We start from the raw sequence: 17,932 nt of genomic DNA, 5'->3' as shown, positions 1-17,932 counted from the left end.
CCACGTCTGAACAACATGATGGAGGCATGGGCACTGCCAGGTGCCTCACGAGCCCTGGTTAGCTGGAACCACCTCGTTAGCAAACTTGGAAACTGAAGTGTGGGGACTGAGCTCTCAGAGCCCAGAGACCTTGTCAGACCGAAACAGCTTCTCTTGGAGGAAAGAAGCCATGAGGGAGTGAGACCAGGTCTCTATTTCTAGGTCAGAGCTTGAGGGCTACATGTCAGCTACAAGAAGATGGTGATCCCATAGCAACTGTCCAAGAGCATTTACTGCAAAAGTCAGGTGAGCCCCCCAGTTAGTCTATTCTCCTGCCCCACAGGAGAATAACATGTACCTAAACCATGCCACCAGATTTCAGCTGTCTTGTTCTGAAAATCCTCCAGTGTAGAGATCCCTCCATGTCCCAGGGCAACCTGTGTTGGCAATACAAACTTCTACAATTATGATTTTTTTTTCCCCCTCAGGTCTAGCTTAACCTGCTCTTTTTGCAATTTAAGCCCATTATTTCCTGCCCCATTACCAGCTCTCTTCATAGCCAATTCATACACACCTCTGCTTGAAGAAGAGAGGCATTTCAAGATCTCTTCAGCTCTAAGCAAGTATGAACCTCCAACTCCTTGAAGAGATCTGAACAGTAAGTGCTAACATAGCCCTCATGGCCTTTCTGCCCGTGTATCCAGGAATCAAGGTCTGAACTAGTTAAAGACACCGCCTAGTATTTCAAGTATTTCCTCCTGGAATAAAGCCAAAAACATTCTAGGTGATGTGAATAGGAAAATCAGAATTCACTACCTTCGGAAAAAAACTCTGAGTAGCAAAAAGGAAAGTAGTCCCTTAAAGAAAATTAGGTTCCCCATATCATGTGTATTTATCTGTTATCAAAGGTCTACTTGCAAGACTCATGACTGATGAATTCATGGCATTAAACAGTTTCTTTTGAGAAATCACATACAGACTGAAAGAAGGATACAGGAACTAACAGCTAACACAGAAAGAAAAGGCAGGTCAGAGCAACACTGGACAATATTGGCAGTTATTGGCAGTAAGTCTACAGACTGCATACACTTCAAAATTAATTTTATACCAAGCTTGCGTTTCTTCAAAGGATCTTGACTAAAAATCTGTAAGAGGACAAGGGGATATTCTCCAAACATGGTTGTGATGTGTGATTTTCTGAGTGCTTGCTTCATACAGCTTATCCATATCCTCACCTCTGCAGCTGACAACTTCCCTGTACAGAATCCATCAAGGTGCTAGCACCAGCCAGCTCCAAGTCTACAGACTGCAGAAAAACTCCTGGGAAATATTTAAAGCTTTCTTCTCCCCAATAACTGCTAATGCTCCAATACTGCGGCAGGGGAGCATAGCAAGATTTTGCCTCTTTTATCGTAAGGAGTGCTAGGGTATTATATTTCCATGTTTGCTTCAGATCGTATTATAATGGGCAAATTCTGCCCACCCTCCATTGTACTTTGATGACCCCCAATCAATCCGTCCAAGAGATGAAGGTGTAATATTTGACCCAATTACATTTTAAAGCCCAAATAAGGCTCTCACACTCTAAGCTGAGACAGGCAAGCTTTGTCTTTGCCCTACCCACAAGTTACTATGACACAATACTTATGACATATTGCAAATTTCTGAAGAGTTATTCCTTCCAAACACCTATCTTCCTTGTTATTCAGCTGGCTGAAGGGCAGTTTGCTGTCATTTATGACAGAGGCACAGAGACAACTGAATAGCAATTACTCAGCATTTGTTAAAACGAAGGCCTCACCTTTAATAATTGCACAGTCACATTTCTTTGTGCAGGGTCAACCAGAAGTCCGGAAGAGAGACTTGCTGATTGACACAAATATGTATTTCAAAGGGCAAACTACAAAGTCAAATAAAAGGCAGTGTTTGCCCAAGAGTTAACTTAGCCATTTGGCATTCGCAAAGAGCTCAACAATCCCACGGAAAAATGTCTGTTCTTTGCTCTGCTACAGTGCATTTTTAACTCAAACTTTAATACAGGTATATAGAGAGGTCACATTACCATGATCCCTGCAGAAAGTTAGCTAAATGCACAACCACAAGAAAGGAGTTAATAGTGACCTTTTAAGAAGCAAACCAACATGGTGGGCAGAGCTCCATCTCCTGAACGTACCCACAGTGAGCAGGCAGCAGCTAAAAACTCGGTGCAAGTCAGGGCTACAGAGCTCCTCTGACTGCATGGAAGAACAAACCAAACTCCAACGAAACAGGCAAGATGGAGAGGGGACCTTACCTCACACTTCCATACACCAATTACAGCCCATCCTGAACCCAAAAGACCAGCTCTGCACATTCACTGATCCAGTGCAGCCTTGAAGGAAGGAGACATGATGCTCAGTAAGGCCACATACTGCTTCTGGGACTGCACCAATCATGTTAAAACAAGAGCAGGTCTCCACAGTTGGGGCCCTGCAGCGCTGGATCAGACCTGCCGTGCACCTGCTTCAGCCTCCACTGGGAGCCAGCGCTGCTCACCACTCCCAGCTGTCAGTGCCTCTTGCCTGCTCAGTGCTCCTGTCCCTTCTGCTGTCACTCCGAGCTCCGCTGCAGGTGACATGCAGGATTTTGTTCTCCTTTCTCTCACAAAGGAAAGTCCTTTATCCACCCTAAAACTAGGGATGGGTGCTTTCATAGTGCCCAAAACCCTTTGAGCTCAATTTCCCAAGCTATTAGGTGCATTGAATTCAAGGTCCCTGGGTACATTAAAACCAGGTACCAAGCGCTCGTCTTCAAAGATGCACTAAGAACTTTAAGGTGAATCACCTAGATGGATAAAGCATCTGCGCACAGGCAGATTCAGCCAAAAGAATGGAAATACTCTCACGGGTGATTAATGACGCACCTGAAGCTATACATGCTGCCTTCACATCTTTGTTGATTCCTTTCAACTTTCCCCCTACCTAGACAGGCCTTTGAACCTCAAAGTGTTACTGAACAATGTACTTTATCAGCCATGTCTATGTGTATGCACATTCGCCCAGCACTCACAAAAATGTCGTGTCCAGCCTTCAGTACTGGAACCAATAGTTAAACTGGCATGCATTTTCAGAAGTCATCTAAATTTGAGTCAGCGTGACAGAAGTGGGTATCTGGGATCAGTGCAGGAGATGGCTTCTAGCGTGCCATGGGAATGACTTCAGTAGAAAACTGCAAAAAAAAAAATAAGTTACTTTGCATTAAATGTAACTATTGCTACTCTGAGATTAAATATTACCTGGAAAGTACTCATTAACTGCAGAATCCTTGATTAATGAGCAGGTGGAGCGTGTACAGGGACCTTGTCCTGATTTCAACTATCTTGTTAGCTCCACCCTGGACACTTCTGATCACCACAAAAATAAACGAGGAAATCCAAGAACTAATTACGAGTGGACAAAATGTGTCAACCTAATAACTGTGTTATGGTACTTCAGAGATTAAGAGGAGGTTGGCAGGTGTGCAAAATGCAAATACCAAAGCCACTAAAAAGAAACAACAACAGAGTTTAGCTAATCTCCTAGCATCTCTGCTGTGCGAGACCACAGGAAGCCTCCCAAGAAATTGTCTCCTCTTCAGAATAGCTCAGGTGCAATTTGGGGGCACTGCAATCATTTCTTCATTGGTTGAACGTTGCTGGATACAGGAGGAGTCTTGGACTCTCACCACAGCTCTCGAGGAGGGTCTGTCTCTGCCAGCAGGAGGGCACCCAGGTCACAGTCTCGGGGCAATGCCCAAAAGCTTTGGAAAGGCTTTTGTCAGCACACACAAGTTTGGGGACCAGAGAGCCAAGGGCAGGGGCAGAAGAGCTGACCCACAGCTACCAGCAGGTACCAGCATGGGTTTTAAGGTGCACACACCAGGCTGGGGAAGCCAGAACCATCTTCTTCAGCTTGTCAGCAAACACAGTTGCATCTAAGCACCTCCTGCTGTAATTATCCAGCAGCCGCTGCCCCCAAGCATCTCTCTGAAACAGCAGGGACTACTCACACACCTTCTTAATTTCTGTTTACTTGTCTCTTGAAAAAGCCCAAAAGATATCTTCTACACGCTCTGGCTAAGTACAACAAAACGCAGTACTCCAACATCTAAAGAGTAGTTCAGGCAACTTGTGCCCTCCTATTGATCTCCTAGCCCTCCCTTCCTTCTCCTCTAATCCTCTCCAGAATTGCATGAGCAGTAAAAGAAAAAAAAAAAGGTAAAAAAAAATAAAAATTGATTTTTCCGAAGCTGTCAGTTCCTCAGATCCATTTTCCAATGGCCACCCTCAAAAGAGCCCAGGCACTGGCTCACGCCATCCCAGCTGGGTGTCCCTGTGACGGATGGTGCCCCAAAACAGGCTGGGGCAGGGGCCCAGAGCCACCAGTGCTGCCCAGCCCAGGAGCTGGAGAGGAAGGTATTGATCCAGTCCTTTCAACACACAACCGTGCCTACCGGCTGCTCCAGGTGCTGCCGGGCCAGGAGCTTCAAAAGGAAACTGTTTTCAAAGCAGAGATGTCTTTTTCAACTACAGAAAACACTTAAACCCAAAAACAAATGAATTCAAGCACCAAGTTCACAGAAGCCTTGGTTGACAGCGCTCCTCAGCTCCCCAGACAGAGATGTTTTATGTACGGAAAGACAGACTCGTTAATTAATGCTATTACAATGTGGCCTGGCAAGAGGCCTCTGGGACTTAAAATAAAGAAATCCACACCCTTTAAGTAAACACTTTATAATAAAGATAGCCTGCATTAGTATCAAAAAAAAATGCAACTAAAACCTCTTCAAGTACTCCACTGATTTCCCCCCCCACTCGCCCACTTCTCAGAATAAAAATGAAGTCTACTGAAAAATTAAGTTTCTGTAATTCAATTCCTCCAGCATCAGTGCTGAAGAACGTTTTGGCCTCTCTTAAAGTCGATAATGAAGAAAATAATGCTGATTGTTGAAGCCATTCGGAGCAATGAGGAGGCACAGCAGAGGCCAGACAAAGCCCTCTGCATGACAGGGGCATTATTAAAATATTAAGGGAAATATTCAGGAAAGCAGCAGCGGTATTGACTGAGGCCTCTGCTACCATCACACAGACTTCGATCACCAGCTACATGCAGTGCCAGGTATGGATACAACAGGATTTAATTAGCTGTCTGTAAATCTTGTGGAAGGAACATATCTTGCTTGGTACATCCACAGACAAGTATCTCAAGTAATCAAGTATTTTCTGTCAGCATTTGCAGCCTGCATTACTCTCCGAGTAAAACCGAAGACAAGCTGTGACAACTAGGAGAGCCCTCCAAGCTGGAGACAAGAGGCTGTAGCTCTACCCATGGCACATGATCCTGCCTTCAAAGTTCAAAAAGCTCCAGCTTGACTTTGGGTCCAAGCAGGGAGCTCGGCAGGTGGCCAGGATGCCGGGCCTCGGCCCACAGGACCCGCACGGAGCAGCAGGAGGCCGGCCTGTGCTAGCGCAGACAGTTACTCACAGGAACGCAGCGCGGAGAGATAATGCCATAAAATATGAACAAAATGGAACTTGTTTCCTTGCCACTAAATTGTTAGCTTTATGGGACTTCATGCTGAACGGTATGAAAAAAAATCCAATTTGCTTTGAAGCGCATTAGTCTAACATCCTAATTATTGTTTACATTGCCATTTGCCTTCTATTAAGAATTGAATAATTACCCAGCGCTTCATAGTTTAAAAATACAAGCAAACAGGATTATCTGGGTAATTAAGACACTGTACTGCAGCTTTGAACTGTGGCTGTACAAAGTATCCACATATACAAGGAGAAATGATAGTTATCAATTGCCTTATTTAAACAGCATTTTAAGGAGTTCCAGCATGCAAGACTGGCAACTTATGAGGAGAAGGTGACCAAATCCTTTTGATAAGTGAGGAGGGGGGGAAAGAAAATTAAAAAAAAAAAAGCTTTCTTGTGTCTAGGCAGAACCAGACAGGCTTCCCTCTGGCAGGCTTCCCTCTGGCCTTGTCTCAGCCACAGCCATCCCATGTGCCTCTGGGGAAGGCACCTCACCTTCCTCCCTCCATCCTCCAGCAGGAGACCATCAGTCATCATCATCCTCCTCCTCCTCCCCAGGAGTGCCACCCCTGCCCAGCCTGCTGAAAGCACGACCTCTGCAACACATGCCTTCCTGCAGCAGGACTCCAGTAAATACACCCCCTCCGCTACACAGATCTGTGAAATTAAGTTGGTCTACATACACCCACTGAGATTTAAACCCACCCCCAAAAATACAAAAGCAAAAACAGACCAGACTAATGGAACTAAAGCAAATAACAACTGTACAGTCTGGCTTTTTTTCTTTTTTTTTTTTTTTAAAAAAAAAGAACTTAATAGCCCATCCATATTGTACTTTAAACAGCATGGTCTCCCCTTCTGGGTGACTATTAGGGCAAAACCAAAGTTTTTGCACGTTCCTTTGTTGTTTTAAAGAGCCTTTCCTCCATTTAATTATGCCACCAGGTTTCACACTGCACACTTTACTACCCCTGTGAAATTACCTTCAAGTTAAACACTAATTGGGCATCAAAAAAAAAAAAGGAAAGAAAGAACACCACCACCCCCCAAACCTTCTTTTTCCCTTTGGTTTGTTATAGGATGTAGCCCCAACACAATCAAGGTCCTAATTTCATACCACTGATTTATAAAGACACAAAATGAAAACTAGTACTTTAAAGAAATACAGTACATTCATGCAGCATGTGTTCTAGCTTATATCAATAAACCTTTCAACAAATCCGTTCTGAACAAGCCTGTGTTTTGGGAGCATTTAATGAGCCTCAGCTTTATTTCAAGCCAAAGGCAATTTTCAGTAAAGTTGAAATAAAGAAAAGTTAAAAAGAACAGAAAGCCACTAAAACCAAAAATAAAACAAAACATGGGTTCTTGTGTAATCATGAGGCTTAGGAAAGCAGAACTTTTCTCACAGATTATTTTTGTGCGATAAATAAAGACAACAGCTTCCTTTGTGCATGTTTACCCAAGTGCTACCAGCCGCCTCGTCCCCTGTGCACCAGACTACCACCACGGGCCAAGCCCACTCCTGCAGCCAGGCCAGCCACGTGAACAGCACCGCACCAGGGCTGAGCCGAGCCTCGATCCAAGGCACAGAAAAGACCGTGAAGCGTAATGCTTTTGGGGCGTTATGCGTGTTTGTGCACACTTCTGGGGCAGGAGGGATGCTGCCGCCTGATGTGGGTCATTCCCCCGGCTGAGGCTGTAGCTACAAGAAGGGCCCTATGGTTCCCGGCAAGCAGCTAGAGGGGATCACAGCCAGGAGCCCGCGGCCCCACCAGCCATGACAGACAGCGCTGCTGGCACCTCCAGCAATCGTTTCCCAAACAAGCCCAGGGCGCTGGAGCACGGCACTTTCCCACACGCCGGCTGGAAGCGGGCTGCAGAGACTGGGGGAAGAGCGACAATCAGTCATAGTCGGGAGGAGACCCGGGACACAAGGAGCACGCTGTGCAAATATTACACTCTCTCTTAAACAAAGAATTTAAATCAAAACGGAATGCCATTTGCATAAAATCCAGATCTTTGAGCTTCGCATAAACAGAAGGAGATTTTGGCTGGCGTTTCCAAAGGAAGCTCTTATCTCCTTTGTGAAATGGGGAAATGGGTGTGCTACTTTGCATGAGGGTGTATACAAAAGATGTAAATGAGGAGTTTGCTTGCATGCAAAAGACGAAATGGCCTGACAGCTGCCAATCCCCCTTCACAGGGAGAGCTTCCTCAGTCTCCAGCCGGAGGAAAGAGAAGGGAACCAAAGTGTTTGCTTCCCAGGGAGGTGAAACAGGCTCTGAATATTCATAAAGTGTCCATTTAGTCGTGGGAGTGTTAATTGTCTCTGATTCACAAAACTGGGTGACCTCACCTGCTCCCCAAAACATATCAAAAGGATGTGGCATAATGGCACGAAACCTGATAAGATACTCATCTCACAAGTTTGGGGGGCTTTTTGATGCAGCCTCCAAAGACTGAAGCGTACTGCTGAGCATTTCTTTAATCATTTCTCACAAATGCAATAAAGACCAAGCTCAGTGGAGCATGTTATTAGACAGATAATAACCCTTACACAGCCAAGATCTAAATCCTGAAGTCACCACACACAAGACAAGTTGTCTGGAAAGTTGTTGTGTTTTTTTTTTTTTTTTAAAATCCAACAACAGCCAAAAGAAACATTGTCATATGCCCCATCAAGGACTACCCAGAACTACCACGAAATTCATACTACAACAGCTCATCTGTCTTCAATAATGAGGACTGAACTGCCTCTTTACCAAAAACGTGCAGAATAATGAGCAGGTGTTGCTCTCCTATACAGCAGCAGCAATTTTGTCAGCAATTCAGAGATAAGAAGTATGAGCTTTTCTCCAAGAAACATATAAAGGAACAATTGCTTGATAACAACAGTGGCTTGACTTCTGAAGGGGCTGGCGAGGAATAAAAGCATTACAGAACCTGCAGGACATTTAAATGAAGGATCATAAAATACCCTAGTTGATAACAAAAAATAAAAAATAAATCACTGAAGGAGCAACCCTTGGAAGATCTGTTGAGCCTCACCAGAACATAATATAACCAAATCACTTCTTGAAGAGATAAGTACCAGCTAAATTTGTTTCAGACAGACTGTGTTTCAGTATTGCTCCCATGCCCCTCCTGGTAGCTTCCTTCTTCTCAGCTCCATTTAAAGCTTAACATGTTGAGTCTGTGCATTTTTTCCCCCCTGCCAAAAATAATCAACCCCCCCAAAAAACAAAAATCTTTCTGGAATCTCAAATCAGTACAGTCTTAGTCACCCTTCTGATTACCCTTTTGTGCAGCCAGACTGTTCATCAGTGTTATTCTGACAAAAAAAGTTGTCTATTACTAAAATGGGAAAGCACACACAAATTGCTTCACTTCCCCACCCTGACAAAACCCACCATCCAAAAATCTTATCACAGAAAAGAATATAATTAGACTGTAGTCTTCTGATATAAACTGAACTGCTGCTCTCAATGATCACAGTCACTCTTCAAAGCCTCTGAGATAAAAAGAATCTTATCATTCAAATTATTACTTCTTAGGGATGCTTTTATCAAAGTTAGAAGGAAAATTCTAAAAACAGCAGTGATATGAGAATGGGATTGAGCCATATTTTAAATGACACTGGATTTTCTGCCAATTGGCCAATTCGCAACTCAAAAAAGCAAGTGTAGATGAAGACAAAGCTGTTGGCTCTCATAACCTTTACAATGTCACAGTAAAAATCTCAACTGTCTCACATATTTATACTAAATGGCAGCTCTAAAATTGAGATTTGTAATTTCACAGCATCAAAATCATCACAGATGGCTACAGTCTATTGCTTCTTTAATCTGTCTTTTCTCCCTTCCTGCTTGTTTCCACCTTCAATGTTTGAGATAAAAAGATATGCAGTTTATCATGAGGAAATCATAACTAAATGCAAACCACAATATATTAATGTGTAACAAAACAATCTGCATAACAATGATACATACAAGCAAATTTTAGAATAACTTCATGTCTCAACTTTACCCTAAAGCACTAATTACCTTAGCCTTGAGATGTGTCGCCAGTCAGGATAGTTTCTCATTCGATCAACACTATTCCACATTTTTGCTCTCCTGAATGGACAGCCATTAGCACGAGAATTTTTGGGAAAAAAAAATACAGGAAAAAAAAAGAGAACAATAGGAAGCTCTCTTTTTGCACTGAGTTCACAGCTACAAATGCAGCTGTAAGAAAAGAATCAGTGCTCATCTGGCATTTTTACTTATCAAGACAATGTTACGGAACCACCCTTGTTACACCTGTGAAGTTTCTCAAATAAATATGAATTAAATACTTTGCTTCTTTCCCTTCCTGCTCTGCTTTTCCGCACACATATATATATGCGCATGCATATAGATGTAGATACATGGATGTTCAGTAAGATGATCAAAGTCTGCTGGAAAAAAAAACAGCAGTTGTTTGAATGAAGGACAGGCTTTGTGTAATCAAACACCTCCATACCACACAATTATTTTTTTTATTTTAAATAAATCCTCGCCAAGGTCAGAGAGTCATTAATGCCCACTACAGGAGCCACTTCAGAAGTGAAGTGCTTCCCATTATTTTTCTCCTACACACAGCAGAAATTAAGCAAAAGCAGCCCAGGGACAGCACTCCTTACACAGCACTCAGAGGGTGGAACGAGTCCACCCGGGGCCTGCGGGGCTGCGCAGCTGGAGGCTGGTCCCAGGGGAGCAGGGGAGCACAGCCCCTGCTCCTCCGGCCCCAACCACTCCTGCCCACCAAGCTCTTGTCAAACTTTTAAGATCTTAATCAATCCTAACTCCCACCCGAGGATCACAGGGGAAGATGGATGAGGGAACGGACAACCCCTGACCTTTCCTTGTGTTCATCCTGCCGCAGTCAGCCTATTGAAAAACAATTGGGGTGGAACCTGCTCACCAGCCCCGGGCCCAGCCCGGCACCCTTCTACAGCCTTTCACAGGCTCAGCCTCTTTCCTCCGCCCCGTCCGTGCTCCAAATCCACAGGAATCCTCCTCGCTTCCCTCCAGCAGGCTACAGAGCAGAACACTGGCTCCGCCGTGACACAGGGCAGGGCGCAGGGCGAGGGGAGGCTCACCCCGCGGTGTCGGAGGCCGCCCCGCCGTCACCACCTTGCTGGAGGCCCGAGCCAGCCGCATGGTTCTGCTCGGCTTCAGGAGCTCGAGGAGCTTCCCGGTGAGCCGTTCTGGCTGGAGAATGGCAGATGTTAGGAAAAGGAAACCGCAAGTAACCACTGATGAAATGGGCTTAGCGCTTTCCAATTACTTGCTGGCTCGAATCCTCTGAGAAGAGCTGGCACAGGCCGGCTCCACTCCGGCGAATGAATCCAAGAGACAAAGTTTCTTCCCCTGCTCTAGGAGCGATGCCACCTGATCTGCCTCCAGCCTAGGAACCCGACCACCGGGCTTCCCGAGCCCCAGCCTTCCCGGCTGCAGCTAAGGGCCGGCAGGTAACCTGACCTGACACATTCATTTCTCAGTTCAACAACAGAAAAGAATAAGTGAAAAAGCAGCCCACTATCACCTCTGCCCACCAGCAAACCCCGAGTGCCTTCCCTTGAACATGGCAGCGCTTGCTGTGCAATTAGCTCATCACGTCCAGGCCGCTGAAGAGGAGAAGTGTTAGATCTGTGTCAACCAGCATGACCGGGGCTGACCCAACAGGCCTTCAGGAGAAGGCAGGACAATTTCCGAGCAATAAACCAAAACACATCCCCCCGTTCACTTCCTCCTCTCACTTCCCAGGCTGTAAATGTGTGGAGAAGCTTTGCTGGAAGTTACGGATCTATTTGAGGATAACAACACCTCCTCAGCCACCCATGGCTCTCCTCAGCAGCACCCATTCAGTACCACGTCCGTGGATTTGCATCTTTCATCGTACACAGCTTTTCTTTTCAAGCTTCTGTCTCGCAGGACTCTATAGGTAGTAATTTAAGCCAAACAGGATGCCCCCTCATCGCGCTGCTCATTTTTCAGCTCTCACTACAGCCCATGGCAATCCTGCTCAAATGGAGGCTGAGGTTTATACTTGGTGCTTTTTTCCTGCCAAAGCTTAATTTTAACGTGTAATAGGGAACTCCATATTGACCGTAAATTATCATTTAAAAGAAATCAAGCAGAACATTCAAAAGGCTCTGTTCTCTTGGGAGTCTAGCACAAAGGCGGTCAGTTGCTTGCTTTGCTACCTCTTTCTGTGTCAATGACCTGCGAAAAATGCACCAAGAGGATGTGAGGCCAATACATTTGGTACACTGGGATCCGAAACACCTTTACCAAAAAATAAACAAAAAAACAAGCAACAACAACAAAAAACAGGTTCAAATCCATTAAGGAGCTGAGTACCTTCAATTCAGTACCCAGGAAAGTTAAGGCCACTGAACTGTGCAAGAAGCCATTCCAGTTTGATATTAATTTATGCTTACACAAGCAAGAGTTTAGAAGCTGAGGCCAAAGATATTTTATTTATAAACTCTTCTCTCCTACCTTAACCTTCTACTATTTATTTTTCCAGGAAGGGGAAGTGAATAGAACATAGGTTTTAAGGTGTTGTTCTGCCTCCCCTTCTTTTTTAGGATAATCTGTGTTTTCTACAAACTTTAATCCCTAATTCAGCAGGGCACAGGATAGGGGGAGGGAGGGGGACTTTTTGCATTTTTAAGAGTATCCTAGCACCTCTATTATTAAGCTAACAATGGAGACCCTCTGAGAAATTAAAATATTTAACAAAGGCAGCGGTGTCAAATATCAAAAGGTTATTTAGCACTCAAAAAATTTGCAACAAGTAAAACACCAAAGACTTCCCCTTCCTAAAAAGGGAAAGTAATCCAGCTAAAACTCCTGTTCCACTCCCCCATTCCGACTCTGTTCTCACCCACTGCATTATCCAAGGGAAACTTTGTCAGTGTTTCCTGTGCTTAACAAAGCTCACTCCAGATAAAACTTAAGAGTTCTCTCTTTAAAGGATGGCAGCTCAGCTGAACTGTTTTTGCAGTCATTCACATTTTGGTGACTGCTGTGAGCCAATTCAAATTGAGGTGCCTGCTAGAAAGTGCATTTTGCCTTCTGCCTATTACGGCAGTATCATTTGCTTTGCACTGTATGATTCTTTGCCTTGCCACCTGGAGCTACTGGACTTCTTCATTAAGCCCCTCTGTCCCACTGCATCCCATAGGGGCTGCTAATTACTGGCTTTATTCCATTTACTCTCATCTCCGATTCAATTATGCATTCTACTAAGCCCTAATGAAAAGGACAATATGGCTCATCTTACCTTGGCATTCGCCGTTACGCTCTTCATAGCCAGCATTACACAGACAGTTGCCAATGGGCACCAGCCATTCACCATCTGCCCCACAGTACATTTTTGGCACATCCTTCTCTTCCGAGTTGTTGACACAGGAGCCGCGAACCTCCACCAGAGAGGATGTATCAGCCCCGGTAATGGTGTCTGGAAACTGTGCCAGGTTTCGAACTGTCAACGGGCACTTCTTGTAGAAAACACGAACGGACACCAAAGCAATGCAGGCTCCGACATCCTGAAAAGCCAAGTAAAACCCTTTCTTGCTGAGAGGTCCCACGTCCCGTATCTCTGTATTCAGCTTCATGATCCTGTCACCAATGTCCACCTGGGTGAAGCTCTCATCAGCGGCGATGGTGTCGATCTTGGCAAACTGGCTCTCTCGAATAAAACGCTCCTTATCGTTGTTTGATTCATAGTAATAGAGGTTGAAAGTCTCTTTGCAAGTTCCCATGACACCTGGCAGGCTGTTGCAGTCTCTCAGCGTGAACTTGATTTCAATATATACCCTCTGAGCCCCCTCACGGGGAATCCAATCAGTTCGTAACCAATTATTCTGACTGGGCTCCATCACATTGCAGACTTGATAGGTGCGGATCGGAGTGTTCTTCTCATCCATAATGCTCACTTCCTCCCACTGCGAAGAGGGAAAGGAGAAGAAAAATACATCAGGATTAAATGGAGTAACAGAGCTTCACAGCAAAATTAACGTCCACATTTCTGGCATCGCTACCATGGATCTTAAGCTGTTAAGCCACCCCTTATTAGTTCTGAAAGCTTCCAAAGCTGAGCTAGCAACATCCCAGGCACGCAGATGGAGCAGCCTCCGCTGTGGAGCTGGGCAGAGCAGCTCTCTGAAGAACCAGGTCCTTGGCCTGGGTGGCACTTGTGGGTGGAAGGATGGGCAAGGAGACCACACCACTGCTCTACCAGCGCTGCCATAGCACTGCTATCCAAACAAAGCTGCTTATTATTGGCAAGGTGCGAAAAGAAGGACACACCTTTGTCCTCAAGAAGTCTCAGTAAATACCATCAAATTTATATTCTTAAAATAAACCAGAAGGTTCAAGGATAGCAGCATGCTTTCGAACTCTTGCACCCCTCAATCAAGTTCAGGCACCTTCTTCAGAAGTGTGAAACTAACAGGAAATTCACAACAAAAATGCAGCAATCCAAGGAAGGTATGCAAAGAAGACACCTGGCCCTAAATCAGCATTTCAGGATGAGGAACTTATAAAGGGAAAGAAAACAAAAACAAAAGCTTTGATTTTTTTTTTTAATTATTTTTATTTGTATTTAGTATTATCAAGCAAAGTTTACTACAGTGCTTTCCTGGGGTGAGAAGAAAGGAGGCAGTGGGGCCATTAGCAAGAGAGACAGAGCTTTCCAGCAAAACCCCCACAGTGCTTTGGTATTAAAAAAAAAAACAAACTTTTTTTTTTAAAAAGTGTATTGGAGAATGACTACATACTGCCTGGGTTTGCAAGCTATACAATAAAGCATATAAAAATTATCCTTGAAAAAAACAGCAGTAACTTTGGAGAGTCTTCCCAGAAGTGCCTTTCAGAACTACTGAAGCCGTGGCTTTGATAAACAGCAGCCTTCTTAACATTAAGGGGCTTCTTGTATAATATCCTGCATTCTTCTCGCAAGGACTGCTCTTATGCAACTGATTTTTACTTAAAAAGATTCCAGCTTAGCTGAATCCGTTTATAGGATGACAGTAGTTAGCACCATGAGTCACTAGGAGCAGAGAGAACAATATTTTATTTACTGCCTCGAGATAACTGCAAATTAAAGCAAAAGCGGGGGGGACTCGATACTCAGCGTGTCACTCCTTTTCACAGAAAAAGGAAAAAAACAAATCTTAAAAAGTCATCTATCAATGTAAAGCGCAACACATTGTAGTAAGAGGACAGAGCTGTTTAATTTACAGCTGCCACAGCGGAGCTCACTGTTACAGCACTGTCCTTATGATCCGTCACTTGCCATTCCGCCTATCTTCGGACTGTCCACGCTACCTCTGTTGTGTGTGGTACTAAGGAAAGGAAGAAGCAGAGGGAAACAATACTTGTTGATGGGATTTCCTTTGCTACGTTCAGACAATGGAGGATGCCGCTCTAGGATTCAATAGAGACCGCTGAGGTCAATGGGCAGGCTACAACTAAATTCAGCAAGTCTGGGATCGGGTTCTCAACACGCCCAACTCCCAGCAGAAGCGTTTCTCATTTCGGGAGCACACATACACAAACCAAACCCGAGCGCATCGTATTGCCAGAGCTGAAAATGACCACAGCCCCAAAATTTCCAGCCACTGCAAATGATTTGTAACTAAGTATGTGGTCAGAGCTGTAATTTCAGCTTGAAAGAAAAAGTTAACTTTTATAATTCAACTCTTCCCACGGTTTAATGATGCAGAGTAAAACATTCTGGGCACAAAACCTGCTTTTCAACTGTGAAATGCAAGAGTAAATCATTAATTATATTTATAATGCAATTCACTAATTCCTCCAGGGCTCCTATATATTTGATTACAGTTAGTCACTGCTAAATGACTACGTTTATCTGTAGCCCTTCTTATTCACACAACCCTCGCACCGCAGGAACCGCCTGGTATATACAGATCTAGAAAAATATCTTTTGTAAGACACAAAAAGGTGCACGCAGCTCAAGAAAAACTGGCTCCAAAGGACAGAGCCTTCCCGGGAAGATAAAGAAAAGAGTTCATTGCTGCTGCTTGAAATAAATCTGCAGCATATGAAGTCAAAGCAAATGCTTTCCAAGCACTGCATCTCAGAGACAGACCATGTACTCTTAAATTTTTCACTACTGGCTTAAAAATAGAACACACGTATGTAGGTTTAGCGAAACGAGTCACGTCTACAAGAAGAGCACACATTTCCTTCTCCAGCTTGCATGGAGCTTCCAGAGGAAGCATGGGGGGGGGGGGGGGGGGGGGAGGGAAGGGAGAAACCAACAGCTATTAATAATATACAGCTGTCCCCGGTCATCTATTCACTACTGACTTAATAAAACTTATACACCGGGTCCTGTTTTGACGTATAGGACGGGCATCCCTTGGAGAGCCTCACAACAGAGCCCGTCCTCATGCCTGGCCTTTTGGGGGCATAGGATTAGGGATGCTCTCCTTAGGGCAGGGCTGCACCTTCCCACCCCATCCGAAGACAAGGACAAACGCCTGCTGCCAGCAGCGGCCCTGCCAGTCCCCTGTCAAACGCCGAGGTCTGGGGACAGAGCGGCGTGCCGAGCCAGGGCTGTATCAAGTTCATGCAGAACAACAATGGGGGAGCAGAACAATCCCCCTTTCTCCCATGTTATGGCTATTCAGAGCTTATGCATAATGCATCACCAGCCAACGCAACGTCGGATTCCTTCCACCCGCTGCTGTTTCCTTAGCTCTCCATCTAATTACAAGTGGGAACACACACACACAAAACTAAATTTGCAGGTTTCCTGAAGAACCCTGTGCTTTGCTGTGCACGGGTCCCGATCTCTCAGCACTTATTTTTCAATCAGCTTCACTTAGTTACTTTCCCTTGAGCATACTAAGCTGCTTTATTCATTTAATATTAAAAGGATTTGAGTTTTTGTTACTTGGTTGGGTGGGTTTTTTTGTTTTTAAATTACCGTTTAGGGTGCTTTGCTGGCATTTTTCTTAAATCATTCACTTTAAGGAAGAGCGAGCCTTCCTAATTGCTTATTAAGAAGCCTCAGGAGAGCCCAGGCAGCACAGGCTCCCCCGGGCCCCCCAGCTCCGTCCAAGCCCGGTGCTCCCAGGAGTTTCGCACGGAGGCACCCTGCGGGATGGGGCACAGGGCAGCGAGGTGCCCCGACACCGACACGGGGCGAAATTAGCAGAGCTGCCTCGTCTGCAGCTCCCTCAAAGCCGCTCCAAGCCCCAGCCACCTATGCATGAGCCTTATCGGCATCCCATCGCAACCGAGCGGCGAATTCAAGCAGCCTCTTACGAATCATCTCTTTACAAAAGCACGTAACGGGAGACCCCAGTGCCGCACCGCCGAGCTCTGGGCGCTTGGGTTTGCCCGTTGGGACGGGGGAACACGGGCTGCCGGCAGCCCCCAGCGCGACACCTGCGCGGCCGGCCACGAGCTCTGCGGGCACCGGTCCCGCTGCCCCGGCTGGACGCAGCCCGGCCCGGGGATGCGATGACTGCAGGGCGGACGGCGCTCCCGCCGGCAGTTCGGTCCAGACCGGCACCTAAACCCCTGCCTCAGCCACTCTGCTGACCCCAAAGCCCCTCCTCTGCCCCTTCGGCTCTTGACGGAGCCATCCAGGGCAGCGTGGAGTTTCCCCAACAAGGAGCGATTCCCTGGGGAGCCCGGGGAAGAAGGAACCCGACCGCCGCCCACAAGGGGCGCCCCCAGACCCCCCCAACCCCCCGCGTACCCCGCGGGACTTACCCCTCCTTCCAGGGGGCTCGCTATCCAGCCCAGCTCGCCCTGCACCGAGCGGGAGTCCAGCAGGGTAACTGCGGAGAGGGAGGCACAAACACAACACGGTCAGTCCCGGCCGCCCACGGACCCCGAAGCAACCTGCGGGACCCCGAAGCAACGCTGCGGGACCCCGAATCGCGCCCCCAAACTTTCCAGCCGGCAAAGCGGGGCCCCGCCGCCTCACCTTCGTTGGCGGGGTACACCCGGGAGCCGGTGACGGCGCCGCAGACGCCGACGAGCAGCGGGAGCAGGGCGCAGACCCGGAGCCCCGCCATGCCGCCGCCCGCTCCCTCCCAGCGGAATCGCCGCCCGCGGGCCGCGCGGCGGGCATAGGCACGGCATGGCCCGGGGGGCGGGGCAGCGCCCGCCCGTCGCGCCCCGCCGCCAATCGCCGCCCGCCCCGCGCCGCTCGCCCCGCCCCCTGCCCGCCCCCCGCCCCGCCCACCCGCACCGGGAGCGGCCCCGCCCCGCCCCGCCCCGCCCCGCCCCGCCCCGCCCGGACCCACCGCTTGGCAGCAGCGCCACCTGCCGGGCCGCGCCGCCCGCCCGCCATCTTGTGAGGGGCGTCCCGGCC

General features: G+C 46.7%; 1 protein-coding gene across 3 annotated transcripts in view; it reads right to left on the bottom strand.

Annotated features, from left to right (window-relative positions):
* The window catches only part of EPHA4 (EPH receptor A4), a 99,281-nt gene extending 81,587 nt beyond the window's left edge, over positions 1-17,694 (bottom strand). For 2 of the 3 annotated variants that reach the window (XM_040566876.1, XM_040566877.1), the window contains exons 1-3: positions 17,543-17,694; positions 17,326-17,393; positions 12,857-13,520 (exon numbers count right to left, since the gene is read on the bottom strand). In XM_040566876.1, the coding sequence (XP_040422810.1) occupies positions 12,857-13,520; positions 17,326-17,393; positions 17,543-17,633 (823 nt within the window). In that variant the 5' untranslated portion in view covers positions 17,634-17,694. Of the gene's footprint in view, positions 1-6,567; positions 11,791-12,856; positions 13,521-17,325; positions 17,394-17,542 lie in introns of those variants that run through there. The other variant, XM_040566878.1, reaches the window with a different exon arrangement.
* Between the last annotated feature and the right edge of the window lie 238 nt (positions 17,695-17,932).

The sequence above is a fragment of the Cygnus olor genome, chromosome 9, assembly GCF_009769625.2.
Source record: "Cygnus olor isolate bCygOlo1 chromosome 9, bCygOlo1.pri.v2, whole genome shotgun sequence".
In the NCBI taxonomy this organism is placed as follows: Eukaryota; Metazoa; Chordata; class Aves; order Anseriformes; family Anatidae; genus Cygnus; species Cygnus olor.
Note: the sequence above shows the minus strand (reverse complement) of the source record. Positions and strands in the feature narration are given on the sequence as shown.